The sequence below is a fragment of the Rhinoderma darwinii genome, chromosome 6, assembly GCF_050947455.1.
Source record: "Rhinoderma darwinii isolate aRhiDar2 chromosome 6, aRhiDar2.hap1, whole genome shotgun sequence".
In the NCBI taxonomy this organism is placed as follows: Eukaryota; Metazoa; Chordata; class Amphibia; order Anura; family Rhinodermatidae; genus Rhinoderma; species Rhinoderma darwinii.
The window spans coordinates 33220030-33237312 of NC_134692.1; the positions used below are offsets into that span (position 1 = coordinate 33220030).

General features: G+C 40.7%; 1 protein-coding gene across 4 annotated transcripts in view; it reads left to right on the forward strand.

Annotated features, from left to right (window-relative positions):
* RAPGEF4 (Rap guanine nucleotide exchange factor 4) overlaps nt 1–17283 on the forward strand; it is a 250177-nt gene that overhangs the window by 7067 nt on the left and 225827 nt on the right. For all 4 annotated transcript variants that reach the window (XR_012849484.1, XM_075829468.1, XM_075829469.1 and 1 more), the window contains exons 2-3: nt 7673–7815; nt 11916–12004. Coding sequence is in view for 3 of the 4 variants with exons in the window: in XM_075829468.1 (XP_075685583.1) it covers nt 7673–7815; nt 11916–12004 (232 nt within the window). In the remaining variant the exon portion in view is untranslated. The remainder of the gene's footprint in view (nt 1–7672; nt 7816–11915; nt 12005–17283) is intronic.

Consider the following 17283-nt stretch of genomic DNA (forward strand, 5'->3'; position numbering starts at 1 on the left):
ATGAGACTTCTGCATGTGTGATGAGACTACTGCATGTATGATGAGACTGCTGCATGTGTGATGAGACTGCTGTATGTGTGATGAGACTGCTGCATGTGTGATGAGACTGCTGCATGTATGATGAGACTGCTGCATGTGTGATGAGACTGCTGCATGTGTGATGAGACTGCTGCATGTATGATGAGACTGCTGTATGTGTTATGAGACTTCTGCATGTGTGATGAGACTACTGCATGTATGATGAGACTGCTGCATGTGTGATGAGACTGCTGTATGTGTGATGAGACTGCTGCATGTGTGATGAGACTGCTGCATGTATGATGAGACTGCTGCATGTGTGATGAGACTGCTGCATGTATGATGAGACTGCTGCATGTATGATGAGACTGCTGCATGTGTGATGAGACTGCTGCATGTATGATGAGACTGCTGCATGTGTGATGAGACTGCTGCATGTGTGATGAGACTGCTGCATGTATGATGAGACTGCTGCATGTGTGATGAGACTGCTGTATGTGTGATGAGACTGCTGCATGTGTGATGAGACTGCTGCATGTATGATGAGACTGCTGCATGTGTGATGAGACTGCTGCATGTATGATGAGACTGCTGCATGTATGATGAGACTGCTGCATGTGTGATGAGACTGCTGCATGTATGATGAGACTGCTGCATGTGTGATGAGACTGCTGCATGTGTGATGAGACTGCTGCATGTATGATGAGACTGCTGTATGTGTTATGAGACTTCTGCATGTGTGATGAGACTACTGCATGTATGATGAGACTGCTGCATGTGTGATGAGACTGCTGTATGTGTGATGAGACTGCTGCATGTGTGATGAGACTGCTGCATGTATGATGAGACTGCTGCATGTGTGATGAGACTGCTGCATGTATGATGAGACTGCTGCATGTATGATGAGACTGCTGTATGTGTGATGAGACATGTTAATGAAGGGCAGCTTGTTGTGCTGCATAGTGAGGTGTGAATACCACAGGTCATACAGTGCATTACATGTGACTGCTTTGGTGCTGATCTTCTGTCCTCCTGGTGTGGAGTTGCCCTTGTCTGTTATTATTTCCTGGGAATCCAGGTCCCTGCATTGTGAATGCTTAGAAAAATCAATACCCTCAATGTGCATTAGTGAAATGTGGTAATAAATGGTGAGTCAGGGAGAAAGTGTGACTGTAAGTATAAGGATGCGATCACACGTGGCGTACCTGCATTATATGTCCACAGAATTGAGTTGCAAAAATTATTCTGCAACTCTTTTGATTTCTCTAGTTCTTGCGTTGTGGAATACTTTTCTCATAGGCTTATATTGTATAGTATGTATGATACACCGCGTGTGAGCGCACACCAAAAGAGAAACTATTTGGCTTAGTGAAAAGCTAGATGTGATTAGCAGATGTCAGCTGATGCAGAACCTCTTGAGATATACAAATGGTCTATTTCTTGTTAGGGTATGTTCACACGTAGTGACCAAAAACGTCTGAAATGACGGAGCTGTTTTCAGGTGAAAACAGCTCCTGATTTTCAGACGTTTTTTTTAACAACTCGTGTTTTCCGCAGCGTTTTTTACGGCCGTTTTTGGACGAGTCGTCATTTTGCGTGCCGTGTTTTGACGGCGACGCGTAAAATAAAGGCTCGTGGGAACAGAACATCGTAATTCCCATTGAAAGCAATGGGCAGATGTTTGTAGGCATATTAGGGGTGTTGTTTTAGGCGTAATTTGAGGCGTAAAACGCCTGAATTACGTCTGAAACCACTGCATGTGAACATACCCTAAGGGTATGTTCACACGGCCTATTTACGGACGTAATTCTGGCGTTTTTGCCCCGAATTACGTCCGAAAATAGCGCCTCAATAGCGCTGACAAACATCTGCCCATTGAAAGCAATGGGCAGACGTTTGTCTGTTCACACGAGGCGTAATATACGCGCCGCTGTCAAGTGACGGCGTGTAAATAGACGCCCGTGTCAAAGAAGTGACCTGTCACTTCTTTGGCCGTAATTGGAGCCGTTATTCATTGACTCCAATGAATAGCAGCGCCAATTACGTCCGTAATGGACGCGGCGTTCAAGCGCCTGCACGTGCCGTTACAGCTGAAATTACGGGGATGTTTTCAGGCTGAAACATCCCCGTAATTTCAGCCGTTACGGACGCCCTCGTGTGAACATACCCTTAAAGTCTATGTACACATTTGAAAACGTTTTTTTAATTTATTTTTTTAATTAAACAGTGTATCAGTGTGCTTTACTTTTTTCACATCTAAGTTCATAAGTTAGACGTTATCAATAACAGGTGGATCCACGCAGGACCTGCTGACACTCAGCCTGTTAGTCCTGCTGAGCTGACGGATTGAGGTCTTAGTGCAAAATACAGCTGCTCTGTATACAGAATACAAAGCAGCTGCAACTGAAAAAGTAAAAATAATTTTTAATAAAAAGTAATTAGAAAGTTGCACTAAACACACTGAGATATTTTTATTTTTTTTTAAAAACCACATTTTCAAAGCTGTACATAGCCTTTAATCCATACACTGTCTAAAGTGTTTTATCCATTTCTGTTCACTTTTGGAATAAACATAGTGGTATTTATTAAATAGCAAGTCCTCTGAAATGAAAATACAAAAAAACAACATTAAACAAAACGTCATCCTCATCTGTAAGGGCCGGTTCACATCAGCGTTCGCTTTCCGTTCAGGGGTTCAGTCGGAGGTTTCCGTCGTGGAACCCCGCAACGGAATGTCAAACGGAAACCACAGCTTCCGTTTGCATCACCATTGATATCAATGGTGACGGAAACATTGCTAATGGTTTCCGTTTATCAACGTTCCGGCAGGTTTCCGTTTTTTCGACGGAATCAATAGCGCAAACAGAAGCTGTGGTTGCCGTTTGACCTTCCGTTGCGGGGCTCCACGACGGAGACCTCCGACTGAACCCCTGGACGGAAAGCGAACGCTGATGTGAACCGGCCCTTACGTACCTTTGTGGCAGATTTTTAATAAAGTGTAGAACTCCTTTAGACATATGATACTTTCTGCTTGCATATTGTTATAGCTAGATGCAGCGTGTAATACCATTTATAGAACTTGTAGCAGTTTTTAGCTTTGTGCTCTATCTGGAAAGATAGATATGAGTATCTAGTATGAATCTTTAATAAGTTTTACAGCTACCCAGTATCCCAGCATGGTACCCAGAACTTCTGTGATCTGTTTCTTCTGTTGTGTAGATCTATCACAGAGACACTGCAGGTCATAGACACACAGAAGAGCAACATGGAGATTTGAAATAAAACATAAAAAAACATGTAATTGCTACATCATGCCCTATAGGTCATGTCTTAGGTGTGTTCCCCTAATTGACTTCAATGGGGAAAACTGCAGACCATAACCAGCATCTTTACACCTAATACCACAATGTCGTTTTCAATTGGTTTTTGCCCCGTACCTGGACCCGTTTAGGATCCTGACAAGTTTCCTGTTCTTATGTGCACTATATTCTGTAGGCTTCGTTCACATCTGCGTCAGGGCTCCGTTCTGGCGTTCCGTTGGAACTTTCCGTTAGAACGGAACCCTGACTGAAACAAATAGAAACCATAGGTTTCCGTTTGCATCGCCATTGATTTCAATGGTGACGGATCCGGTGCGTGCAAATGGTTTCCATTTATCTCAATTGTGCAAGGGTTCCGTAATTTTGACGGAATGAATAGTGCAGTCGACTACGGTATTGCTTCTATCAAAACGACGGAACCCCTGCACAACTGAGACAAACGGAAACCACTTGCACCGAATCTGTCACCATTGAAATCAATGGCGATGCAAACGGAAACCTATGGTGAAACCACAGATGAAGGTGTATAGCGCTTATCTGAGCTCTTCTGCACCTTAATTTCATCGATAGTGGGGGTCTCAGCACCTGGACCCCAACCAAACCAAACTTCTGATATGTCTCCATGACATATCAATGGTTTGCTGAATGTACAGTTATAGCCCTTTTACACGGGCCAATTATCGGGCAAATGATCGTTCATAGAACACTCGTTCACGATAATTGCCCTGTGTTAACAGTGCAGAGATCAGCAGATGAACGAGCAAACGCTCGTTCATCTGCTGATCGTATCGTTTTAGAAAACTAAAATACCGTCGTTGTCAGCAGCACATCTCCCTGCGTAAACGGAGACGTGCTGCCGACATAATCTATGGGGACGAGCGATCGGAGTACGAGCGCTCGTCACCATACATAGCTCCTTGTGACAGGAGCAAACGAGCGCCGATCAACGAGCTGTCTCGTTGATCGGCGCTCGTTGCAGCGGCCAAAATTGGCCGACGTAAGAGGACCTTAACTCTTTAACTCAAGACGAGAACAAGATAAAGCAAAATACTTGAAGTTAACACTACATGCAGATTACATCTTGATAAAACATGAGTCCAAGTGTGTACCTACCTACCTACTGTAGGAAACTAAAAGGAGAGGTATATTTATAAGATCATACTATTATAGGTTGTAATTTTTGAGAAGGAAATGCAATCGACACCAATGCATGCAAGATCAGCTACATTTGATCAACAATGATCTGCATGATCTATGTGTTTGTAGACTTCAGACATAATTTAGCACGGATTCTGGGGGCCTCTAGTGTTGACAACAGCGCATTATTCTTACTGCATTCAGTGTACAGTAGGGGGCTAGCAAAGAACATTACACATACAAATATATAAAAGCAGCAAGTTTTTAGGCTCTGTGCACACTACGTTTTCCCCTAGTTTTAGTACATACATCGGAAAAGCTCCCAACGTACATGCAAAATGTGTCCAATTGATAAAAAAAACTATTAACACTTCTATTTTTGAAAGCATACTTACTTTGCAGCATTTTTCCACAACTGCCTAAAACGTTTGCACAGTACTGTATATGTAAATCATTAAACTCTATTGTGAAGGACGCCACTGTTATGACATCTGCCTCAGCCTAAGGCCTTGTTTACACGTGCATGATATACGTGCATGCGACACGCGTGCTTTTCACGCGTGTTGTACGCACCTATATTAGTCTATGGGGGCATGCAGATAGTCCGTGAGTTTTGCTTAGCGTGAGTGCGCTGAAAAAATCTCATGACATGTCCTTTCTTTGTGCGCTGTTCGCGCATCACGCACCCATTGAAGTCAATGGGTGCGTGAAAACCATGCATACCGCACGGAAGCACGTCCGTGCGAACTGCGTGGTTCGCGCAACAGCTGTCAAACTCTGAATGTAAACAGAAAAGCACCACATGCTTTTCTGTTTACAAACATCCAAACCGAGTGTCATAATGATGGCGGCTGCGAGAAAATCACGCAACCGCGTATCATATGCTGATGACACACGCAGCTGTTAAGTGCCTTTTGCGCACGCAAAACGCCGCGTTTTTTGCGTGTGCAAAACGCACACGCTCGTGTGAATCTGGCCTAAGTTTAATGGTTACGTCGGGAGCTTAACCTGCATATACATTAAACGCAGGCCAAAATCATGACATGCCATGGGCCTTAGTAAGTTAGATTGTCTGCCCACTGAGTCGTTACCCATTAAGGCTGGGTACACATGTATCCGTTGTGTCCAGCCAGTTGTTTTATGCCTGAGCTGGACACAACTGATAACATTTTTGTGTACTGGTCCGACATCCACAGCCTGACATAGCCAGACAGAAAAATGCTTGCATGCAGCATTTTTCTTTCTAGCCCAGGGTGAGGTCCGGCATGACAACTTATGCACAGGATGCCAAAAGTGCTCAGATTGGAAAGCATGGGATAAGTTCTGGCATCAGTTTCCCTCCGGATCGCTGGACATATGTGCAGAGGGGTTTAGTCTACCACTGTTTGTTATAAGTGAATTGGTCACCATGGCATCTGTAAAGTACCCTAGCATTGCTAAACTAGGTAGGTACAATTGCAATGTTGTCTGAAGGTGCTATTGCAATGTGTGAAGTATTTTCATGGACCATCTCTTAAAAGAATGACACGAGATGCCTAGTCATTAAAACGTTAAATTCAAGGTATTAAAGGAGCTGCTTGAAGTCCCACCGTATAGAGGGTACACTAAAAGCATGTTTTAAAAAAATCTTTGCAATGGTTTTGGGCACAATATTGCCCGGGTGTATACTGACTCTTGATGAACAAGATCCCATTTGTGTGCAGACAATTTAATGGGGATGCATACAGTATAAATGTGGAAGAATTCAATGTAGCTATGTAACATCATCCATGCAGTTAAGTACAGATCATGTCTATCCCAGCACTATTCCCTGTCTTGTCCCAGATTGTACTGCATTATAAGAGCCTGCCTAAGCTGCTAGGGATGTCTCTGGTGACAAGCTTGTTGACTGTTTCCAATAACAACCAGCATTATTCTGAATGTACTACTGGGCTACAACAGAAGCTGCACATAAATCAGGTCAAAATACACCAAGCATTATATTTATTAAATAACCACTTTCTAGTTAAGGATAATATATATAAATAATACATTCAGAATTCCACTTTCACCATTCCTTAGGATCAATCTCAGTTATAAACGTGTTTTTAACACTAGTAAGCGTTTTGTTCTCTATTCTTTGTCATTTTCTACTAAAAAGCATAAAAAATGGGGGAAGGGAGTTTTGGATATATTTCTGACTCTGATACGTTGTCACTTTCCAAGCCTATTCAGCCTCGCCTATTGGCCACATGAATGGCGCTGAACTCAGAATAAGCTGATTTACCATGCACAGCCGTATGTACAGATGCAGTTTTGTGTCTGTTACAGCTGTCAAGTGGCCACGGCACTCTATGAAGCCCCCCAGACCCAACGTTCAGCTGACTGTTGGGGATCCCAGTGTTTGGACATGCTCCGATAACACATTAATGGCCTATACTAAGAAACGGCCTTTAATAAAAATACCTGGAAAACCCCGTTAAGTAAATTTTTTAAAGACTGTAAGGGCTTGTCCACACATAGTGGAATTGCAGCGTATTTTACGTCTGTAATTTGGGACAGAAAATACGCAGCAGAATACAGTATCAGAAAAGTGGGTTAGATTTAAAAAAAACTCATCCACACTCTGCGGAAAATTTCCGACCCGAAATTGAACTGTGGTGCGTCTTTTTCGTACCGCAGCATGTCAATTCCTGTTGCGGAAAGTGGACTGAATTGTTGTCACCATCTCCCAGCATTGAAAAAAACGCAGCAAAATCCGCACCATTTTCTGCAGTAAAAAACGCAGGAAATGGTGCGCTTTTTCCGCAGCGGAATGTCTGCTACTTTCAACGGAATTGCTGCACAAATTTTCTGCAGTAATTCCGTTATGTGTAGACAAGCCCTAAGACAAAACCACCACTCGGTGCATTTCATGAAAAATACAACATGTCTGTATGGTCAGTGTATTGGAAATGAAAGATTTGTTATATATTAGGCAAAGCTCAGGTCAGTGTACATGTCGTTCTCTAAAATCTTTCTTCCTGGTTTGACAGCTGTCAAGTCGTGTCTTACTAATTGCTGCTTCACCTCCATGCCCCAGTCTCCGCTTCACACGCACCCAAGCTATGAGAGTGTGAATCTTTGTACTCTATTTCTTACACTTTAAGTGTCATATTCTTATCTGTCAATCAGTTATTTTCATGATTTTGACTTTCTCTTGTTTGATTGTTTTTCAGGCCACTGGAACGTTCAGGAGAAGATGTAGACATAATATTTGCCCGTCTTAAAGACGTGAAAGCCTTTGAGAGATATCATCCAAATTTACTTCAGCAGATCTGCTTCTGCGGCTTATATGAGAGCTTGGAGAAGGGGGTTACATGTAAGTACAGAAAACATAACACAAGTTCAAGTCATATGTTCCCAAAATCACCTTGGCTCACTTTGAAGTTACACCTTCCACCAGAGATACTTATATTAGGAAAATGCCTGAAAAATGTTTTCCAGGATTTCAGAATTAGCAGTACCAGTTTACAGTAGCCTGTAGTCAGCTAAAGGGCCATGGATAAGCAACTTTAAGGCCAGGATCACTCACACAATTTTGATGCAGTTTTTGGCTCAGGTTTTTTTTTTTTGCCAAATCCAGAAGTGGATCCAAAAAGAAGGAAAGCTATAAAGAAAAGACTGATACATCTCCTATTGTGTCCACTCCTGTGTTACGGAGCCAAAAACTTCATTAAAACGGCATGTGTGATCCTGGCCTAATTCTTTCTATAGATGGCGCCGGGGTGGACAGTCACAGCAATAATTTCAATCCTACAGCAGGTTGGTAAGTACATTCAGAATAAAACATTTCTATAACACACTATATTAAGGCCAGGATCATTTGATTGCATACATGGTATTCCATAAGAATTATTGCCTGTCAGGGTGGATTCACACACTGCAGATTTTGTTGCAGAAATTTCTTCTACTAAAAGTCTGTAAAATTCATCTGAATGGGAGTTGTTTCTGCAGCAAGCACATGGATTTATTCAAGTTGCATTTAGATGAATGGAACTCATTTTCAGTTGCTGAAATTTCTGCAACAAAATCTGCCTTGTGTGAATCCATCACCTGCGACAGTGACTTCAGTGGTGTTATCACGTCACTGCCACAGATAGCAGAGATCACATATCGTGATGCCACGTCATCGGATTGCTAAGGTGAGTATTACTTATTTTGTTATTTTATAGCATTGTAAGCGCTCTGGATGAAATGCATGTGGCTGGACAAGCCCTGTAGTAGACTGAAATATTAGTGGACGCACACAGTGGAGCCCAGATGGATATAGTAAATATAATGGTGATAGGAGGCCAGCAGACATGAAAAAATTTAAAAAGAGAATCAGGAAAGGCAGCAACATAGTAAGGTATAGGTGGATTTTAGTGTATTAAACTTGGATTATGTATTGACATTTAACATCCTTGATATATACAGGTCCTTCTCAATGAATTAGAATATCATCAAAAAGTTAATTTTATTTCAGTATTTAAATACAAAGGGTAAAACGTATATAATATATACAGGGTGGGCCATTTATATGGATACACCTAAATAAAATGGGAATGGTTGGTGATATTAACTTCCTGTTTGTGGCACATTAGTATATGGGAGGGGGGAAACTTTTCAAGCTGGGTGTTGACCATGGCGGCCATTTTGAAGTCGGCCATTTTGTATCCAACTTTAGTTTTTTCATTGGGAAGAGGGTCATGTGACATCAAACTTATCGAGAATTTCACAAGAAAAACAATGGTGTGCTTGGTTTTAACGTTACTTTATTCTTTCATGAGTTATTTACAAGTTTCTGACCACTTATAAAATGTGTTCAAAGTGCTGCCCATTGTGTTGGATTGTCAATGCAACCCTCTTCTCCCACTCTTCACACACTGATAGCAACACCGCAGAAGAAATGCTAGCACAGGCTTCCAGTATCCGTAGTTTCAGTTGCTGCACATCTCGTATCTTCACAGCATAGACAATTGCCTTCAGATGACCCCAAAGATAAAAGTCTAAGGGGGTCAGATCGGGAGACCTAGGGGGCCATTCAACTGGCCCACGACGACCAATCCACTTTCCAGGAAACTGTTCATCAAGGAATGCGACATGTCAATGGCTGTAAACAAAAAGAAGCTTGTAAATAACTAATGAAAGAATAAAGTAACGTTAAAACCAAGCACACCATTATTTTTCTTGTGAAATTCTCGATAAGTTTGATGTGTCACATGACCCTCTTGCCATTGAAAAAACTAAAGTTGGATACAAAATGGCCGACTTCAAAATGGCCGCCATGGTCAACACCCAGCTTGAAAAGTTTCCCCCCTCCCATATACTAATGTGCCACATACAGGAAGTTAAAATCACCAACCATTCCCATTTTATTTAGGTGTATCCATATAAATGGCCCACCCTGTAGATTAATTACACACAGAGTGATCTATTTCCAGCGATTTTTTTTTCTTTTAATGTTGATGATTATGGTTAATGAAGATGATAGTTAATGAAAACCCAAAATTTAGCCTGTCAGAAAATTAGACATTGGGTAAAAGTTGAAGATTGTAGCCTCATGGTGTGACACTCTAATCAGCTAATCAACACAAAACACCTGCAAAGGTTTCCTAAGCCTTTAAATGGTCCAACAGTCTGGTTCAGTAGGTTACACAATTATGGGGAAGACTGCTGATGTGACTGTTGTCCAGAAGCCAGGCAATGACACCCTCCACAAGGAGGGGAAGCCACGAAAGGACATTGCTAAAGAAGCTGGCTGTTCACAAAGTGCTGTATCCAAGCATATTAATGGAAAGTTGAGAGGACGGAAAAATTGTGGTATAAAAAGGTGCACAAGCAACAGGGATAACCGCAGCCTTGAAAGGATTGTCAAGAAAAAGCCATTCAAGAATCTGGGGGAAATTCACAAGGAGTGGACTGAGGGTGGAGTCAGTGCTTCAAGAGCCACCACACACAGACGTATCCAGCACGTGGGCTGCAACTGTCGCATTCCTTGAGACAACATCAGAAGCGTCTTACCTGGGCTAAGGAGAAAAAGGACTGGTCTGTTGCTCAGTGGTCCGAAGTCCTGTTTTCAGATTAAATTAAATTTTGCATTTCATTGGGAAATCTCGGTCCCAGAGTCTGGAGGAAGAGTGGAGAGGGATCAATCCAAGTTGCTTGCGGTCCAGTGTGACGTTTCCACAGTCAGTGATGGTTTGGGAGCCATGTCATCTGCTGGTGTTGGTCCATTGTGTTATATCAAGTCCAGAGTTAGTGCAGCATCTACCAGGACATTTTCGAGCACTTCATGCTTCCCACTGCTGACAAGCTTTATGGAGATGCTGATTTCATTTTCCAGCTAGAATTGGCACCTGCACACACTGCCAAAAGTACTAATACCTGGTTTAATAACCACAGTATCACTGCGCTTGACTGGCCACCAAATTCGCCTGACCTAAACCCCATAGAGAATCAATGGAGTATTGTCAAGAGGAAGATGAGACACCAGACCCAACAATGCAGACGAGCTGAAGGCCAATATCAAAGCAGCCTGGGCTTCCATAACACCTCAGCAGTGCCACAGGCTGATCGCCTCCATGCCACGCCGCATTGATAACACCTCAGCAGTGCCACAGGCTGATCACCCCCATGCCACGCCGCATTGATAACACCTCAGCAGTGCCACAGGCTGATCACCTCCATGCCACGCCACATTGATAACACCTCAGCAGTGCCACAGGCTGATCACCTCCATGCCACGCCGCATTGATAACACCTCAGCAGTGCCACAGGCTGATCACCTCCATGCCACGCCACATTGATGCAGTAATTTATGCTAAAGGAGCCCCAACCAAGTATTGCGGGCAGATACTGGACATACTTTTTAGTAGGCCAACATTTCGGTATTAAATATAATTTTTTAAATAGGGCTTATATAATATTCTAATTTTCTGATTCTAAATTTTGGGTTTTCATTAACTGTTACCATAATCATCAATATTAAAAGAAAAAATGCTTTTGATGTCTGGGAGGCTAGCTCCTACCATTACTCATATGTTTTTGTAAGATTTCTTGCAATTTGACTTTCTTGTATTGCACTATGTGCCAACTTTTGCAATTTTGTGTAATGATTTATATGCTTTGTTTATTTTCTAATAAAAAATGTTTTGATAATGAAAAAAAAAAAATAAAAAATGCTGGAAATAGATCACTCTGTGTGTAATGAATCTATATAATTAACTTTTTGATGATATTCTAATTCATTGAGAAGGACTAGTATATTGACGTTGTTTCTAAAAAAAAAAAGCTTCACATTTCCAACAAGTTCACCGTATAATTAATTGTCATGACATATACAGGTTGCAATGTAATAAGATTTCCTATGATAAATAAACAGAAAAGCTACATTGTAAAAGGTGATAATTAAAAATACTGTTTCTTATTTGGTTACAGTGTATCGTCAGGGTGACATTGGTACAAGTTGGTATGCGGTGCTCACCGGATCCTTGGATGTCAAAGTGACTGAGACAAACAGCCATCAGGTAAAGTATCTAGAAGAGGAGATAATAATTCAACCCTTTTACTGCCAGGACAAATCTCACATGATTGCCAAACATAAATATAAGCTAAATTCTAAAATATAAAAAACATATTATAACCCTCATACCCATATATATTCTGAATGTAAACACCTGGCACATTGTGAAAATGCCACCTAGCATGTTCCAATCATGGGCGCTATCATGCAATTTTGCATCAAAGCGTAAAATTTCCTAAAAAATGCATTAAAAGTTGAAGATGTGCAAATTTAAAACATGCCTCTTATGCCCATGTCTTTATGCTTCACAAAATCATCAAAACTGAAGAGACCAAAAATGTCTGCAATTCTGATGCCAGTAAAAATCTGAGTCATGGAGTCAGTAAATGGTTAAATTACTTGGAAGTGTGTTATTATTTATGGTATGTTCATATTCCTACCCGTATAGTAGGGAAAAAAAAGAACCCCTCCAAAATGTGACAGAGAGTACATATATGAAGTAACATTTCTGTATTCCCCCAGGGGTCACTGGAGGCTGTACATGGGGAGAGATGAGCAATTACAGTCATGATGTATTACATACGTCCTTGGCAGTGAAAGGGTTAAAGGAGTATTCCCATCACAGAAAGTAATATGTCGCTAGGATATGTCATAACGTTCCGATCATCCATAGATTGAAGGGTAGGTCCACTTGTTTTCCTACACAGCAGCACCCCCGGCCACCCGCTCTAGAGAGAACTGCGGCACACCCCTATTCAAGTGAATTGGGCTTCGCTGCAGTAACCTGCACAGCCAGTGGCCAGAAGCGTGAAGGCAACGCAGCATTAAAGCAGCGCTGCGGCCCTTCATTCTTAGGATCGGTGAGGGTCCTGGCAGTCGAACTCCCACCAATCAGAAAGTGATGACATAACCTAATGTGGAATATGCCACCATAAAAGTTATTTCCATAACATAAAGAGGATGTCCGAAACTTTAAGAATTACAAAATGCTGTTGGATAACAATTCTTACCTGTTAAATTCACCGTCGTTACAGGGCAGACGCTCCGGTGCTCCCCAACGGTCTTTGTAAATTTATCCTGCAGTGATGATGTGCCGTACATGCTAACATCACGATTGACTGACATGACAAGGTCAGTGATTGACTGCAGTGATGACATGAATGTACGGCACGTCATCACTGCAGTACAAATATACAAAGACCGTAGAGGACCATGTCACCTGGAGTAGCAGGGGATTTAACAGGTAAATAATGTTTATATTTTTATTTTATAACATAACCTGCAGCCTATTTCATTTCTTAAAAGCTCCAAATCGATACTTTGCCAACAGTAATAATAAAAAAAAGTTCTTCCATTTTCTGATGTGAGGCGCGTGGTGTGATGATGAATTTAACCTCCACGTGCCTCATATTAATAGTAATTAACCCCATCATGTTTCTCAGTCATAATGGGTTAATATGTAAGGTACATGATGGGGTTAATTACTATTTATGTGAGGCACATGGAAGTTAAATTGATCACACCTCGTGCCTCACAATAAGTGAAAGAAAGCAGTTTTTATTTTATTTTTTGACAGCGTATACATCATAAATGACACAAAAAAATTGTTGTGCAGGTTATTATGGCCGCGCCAATACCGAATATGTGTATATATTATGTATTGAGACTTATTTTAATGTCTATTTTAAAAAAGGTGTATGTGTTTTTGGTTTTTTTTCCAATTCAATTTTTTTTCATTGGTTTTAATACAAACAATTACAAAAACATTCGGGGAAAATGTGTCCCCATAATAAAAAGAACATGACAAATATGGCACAGCCCAAACAGAAGGGTAAGCATCACAACCCATGAAGAGCACACAGTTACAACAGCTATCTGAGCAATCATAACGGGAAGGAGCAATGCTTAAAAGTAAAAGGAAAGAAACATAAAATAATTCTCTTCCAACACAACCTAAAATGCATCCTGTGAGCACAATCACAGGAAGAAAATGACCCCTCAAAGTAGACACTGTGTCCCCATAATAAAAAGAACATGACAAATAGGGCACAGCCCAAACAGAAGGGTAAGCATCACAAGTGTATTTTTTTAAATTTAACATTACTTTTGTTTTTACTTTTTTTAAACTTTAATGTACTGGCATATATCTATATTCCAGTACTTTAGCCTGTGTACGGATATTACACAGGCAGTTGTTAGGACATACCTAAGTATGCCCTAACAGGAAATATGGTAAGACAGCCCTGGGGTTCTTCAATGGACCCTGGGCTGTCTGCCCATATATGGTATGACCCTCAATCGCATGACAGGGATTCCTATATTAGGTATTACTATACTTAGCTGTGCGGCCGCACAGCTTAGTATCGAAATACACAAAATAACGGTATCGAACCGTTTGGGGATGCACAGTATCGAAACAGTATCGAAGTTTCGATGCATCGTGCAGCCTTACCCCATACAGCCTACTGTGTCAATGTATAAAAATGAAAATAACTTATTTTATTTCTATGTAGCTCAATTAATCTTTCATAGTCCAAACTTTCCTGTGTGGATGTAATACCCCTATACTAGTCCTTCTCAATGAATTAGAATATCATCAAAAAGTTAATTTATTTCAGTAATTCAATTCAAAAAGTGAAACTCATACATTATATAGATTCATTACACACAGAGTGATCTATTTCCAGCATTTTTTCTTTTAATGTTGATGACTATGGTAACCGTTAATGAAAAACCAAAATTTAGTCTCTCAGAAAATTTGAATATTATATAAGCCCATTTCAAAGATTTTTAATACCGGAATGTAGGCCTACTGAAAAGTATGCCAGTATATGCCCTCAATACTTGTTCGGGGCTCCTTTTGCATGAATTACTGCATCAATGCGGCGTGGCATGGAGGAGATCAGCCTGTGGCACAGCTGAGGTGTTATCAATGCGGTGCGGCACGGAGGTGATCAGCCTGTGGCACTGCTGAGGTGTTATGGAAGCCCAGGTTGCTTTGATAACGGCCTTCAGCTCGTCTGCATTGTTGGGTCTGGTGTCTCATCTTCCTCTTGACAATACCCGGTAGATTCTCTATGGGGTTTAGATCAGGCCAGTTTGCTGGCAAATCAAGCGCAGTGATACTGTGGTTATTAAACCAGGTATTGGTACTTTTGCCAGTGTGGGCAGGTGCCAAGTCCTGCTGGAAAATGAAATCAGCATCTCCATAAAGCTTGTCAGCAGAGGGAAGCATGAAGTGCTTGAAAATTTCCTGGTAGACGACTGCGTTGACTCTGGACTTGATATAACACGTAAAACTTTCTGTGTTTCAGATTTTTTTTTATTACAAATCAATTTCAGCAAAAAAAAAATTATTTGTCTCCCCAAAGCCACTTCAGAACTGAAATTGTCCCTGAAAAAACAGCCTTTTAAAATTTTGTTGACAATGTGAGAAATTGCTGCTAAAGTTCTAAGCCTTGTAACGTCCTGGAAAAAGAAAAGGATGTTCAAAAAACGATGCCAACATAAAGTACACATATGGGAAATGCTAATTAGTAACTATTTTGTGTGGTATTGCTATCTGGTTTACAAGCAGATACATTTAAATTTTGAAAAATGCAAATTTTTTCAAATTCTCTCCTAAAGTTTGGTGTTTTTCACAAACAAATACTGAATTTATTGATCAAATTTTTCCACTCACATAAAGTACAATATGTCACGAGAAAACATTCTCAGAATCGCTTGGATAAGTAAAAGCATTCCCAAGTTATTACCACATAAAGTGACACATGTCAGATTTGAAAAAAGTGTCCTGAAGGGGTTGAAAGAAAAAAATGCTGGAAATAGATCACTCTGTGTGTAATGAATCTATATAATATATGAGTTCCACTTTTTTAATTGAATTACTGAAATAAATTAACTTTTTGATGATATTATAATTCATTGAGAAGGACTAGTTTATTGTGGGGCAAAATAATTGCTTTTGTTTTTATTTAATTTTCTTTTGATGTAATGCCCAACTCAATAGTGTAGATGAAATGAAAGGGTTCCCCATCAGAGACATTTATGACATATCCACAGGGACATATCCACCTCTGGGACCCGCACCTATCTTTGGAACGGAGCCCCCTAAACCCTGTCCTACTGCTCTGTGTTGTGGCTGAATCGTGTGATTTCTGACCACGAGTTACGGAAACAGCGTAGCTCATAGAGCTACGCTGTTTCCTTAAGTCCCGTAGAACTGAATGGTAGTTCCGGAAACAGCGTAGCTCGCATGCTACGCTGCTTCCATAACTGCCATTCACTACTATTTCTGTAATTCATGTTCGGAAATCAGACGCTTCAGCCCCAACAAAGAGCACTAGAGCACTATAGCAGGCTTTGGTACAGGTGTGTCCTTCCTTACCTTTGCTCTTATCACAACATATTCTGATAAGGGTGGCGTTAGATGATCAGCTTTGAAAGAAAACATGATTTTATGATACGAGATGTCTATTCTATATCTGTCAATGACTGGCCACACAGTAGTTGTGGTCTAAATTGCAGACTGTCAAGGCTTTCGCTAGCATGTCGTGATATTGTATTAAATTTGTTTAATGAGAAATAGCAGTCCTTAACCGAATTCAAGCAGGTAAGGGTGGACACATCTGTACATCTGCCCTACATATGCCTCTCTTGCTGTTATTATTTACATACCTTTAGCTTACTTTTGTTTGTACATATTTATGTTTTTTATGATCTTAAATGAAAATGTATAAATATTATTGGATTAAAAGAAAACACTATACTAGATCATTATCCAATGTATTTGTCATGTTTGCTGTAAGTAAATAAGTTAATATATAAACTCCAAAAGCAGTTATATTAAAGGCTGGGTGATGTTTTTGATACCAACATCCCCCCATGATTTACTCTGCAGGCAGCTCCATAACTATATAAACCATACCAAAAGAACTAGAGCATGTAGCCGAAAGTATATAAGAATATAACAATTTTATTACACAAGTATGACAAACACTGTATTAAAGAGGCTCTGTCACCAGATTTTGCAACCCCTATATGCTATTGCAGCAGATAGGCGCTGCAATGTAGATTACAGTAACGTTTTTATTTTTTAAAAACAAGCATTTTTGGCCAAGTTATGACCATTTTTGTAGTTATGCAAATGAGGCTTGCAAAAGTCCAAGTGGGTGTGTTTAAAAGTAAAAGTCCAAGTGGGCGTGTATTATGTGCGTACATCGGGGCGTTTTTAATACTTTTACTAGCTGGGCGTTCTGAAGAGAAGTATCATCCACTTCTCTT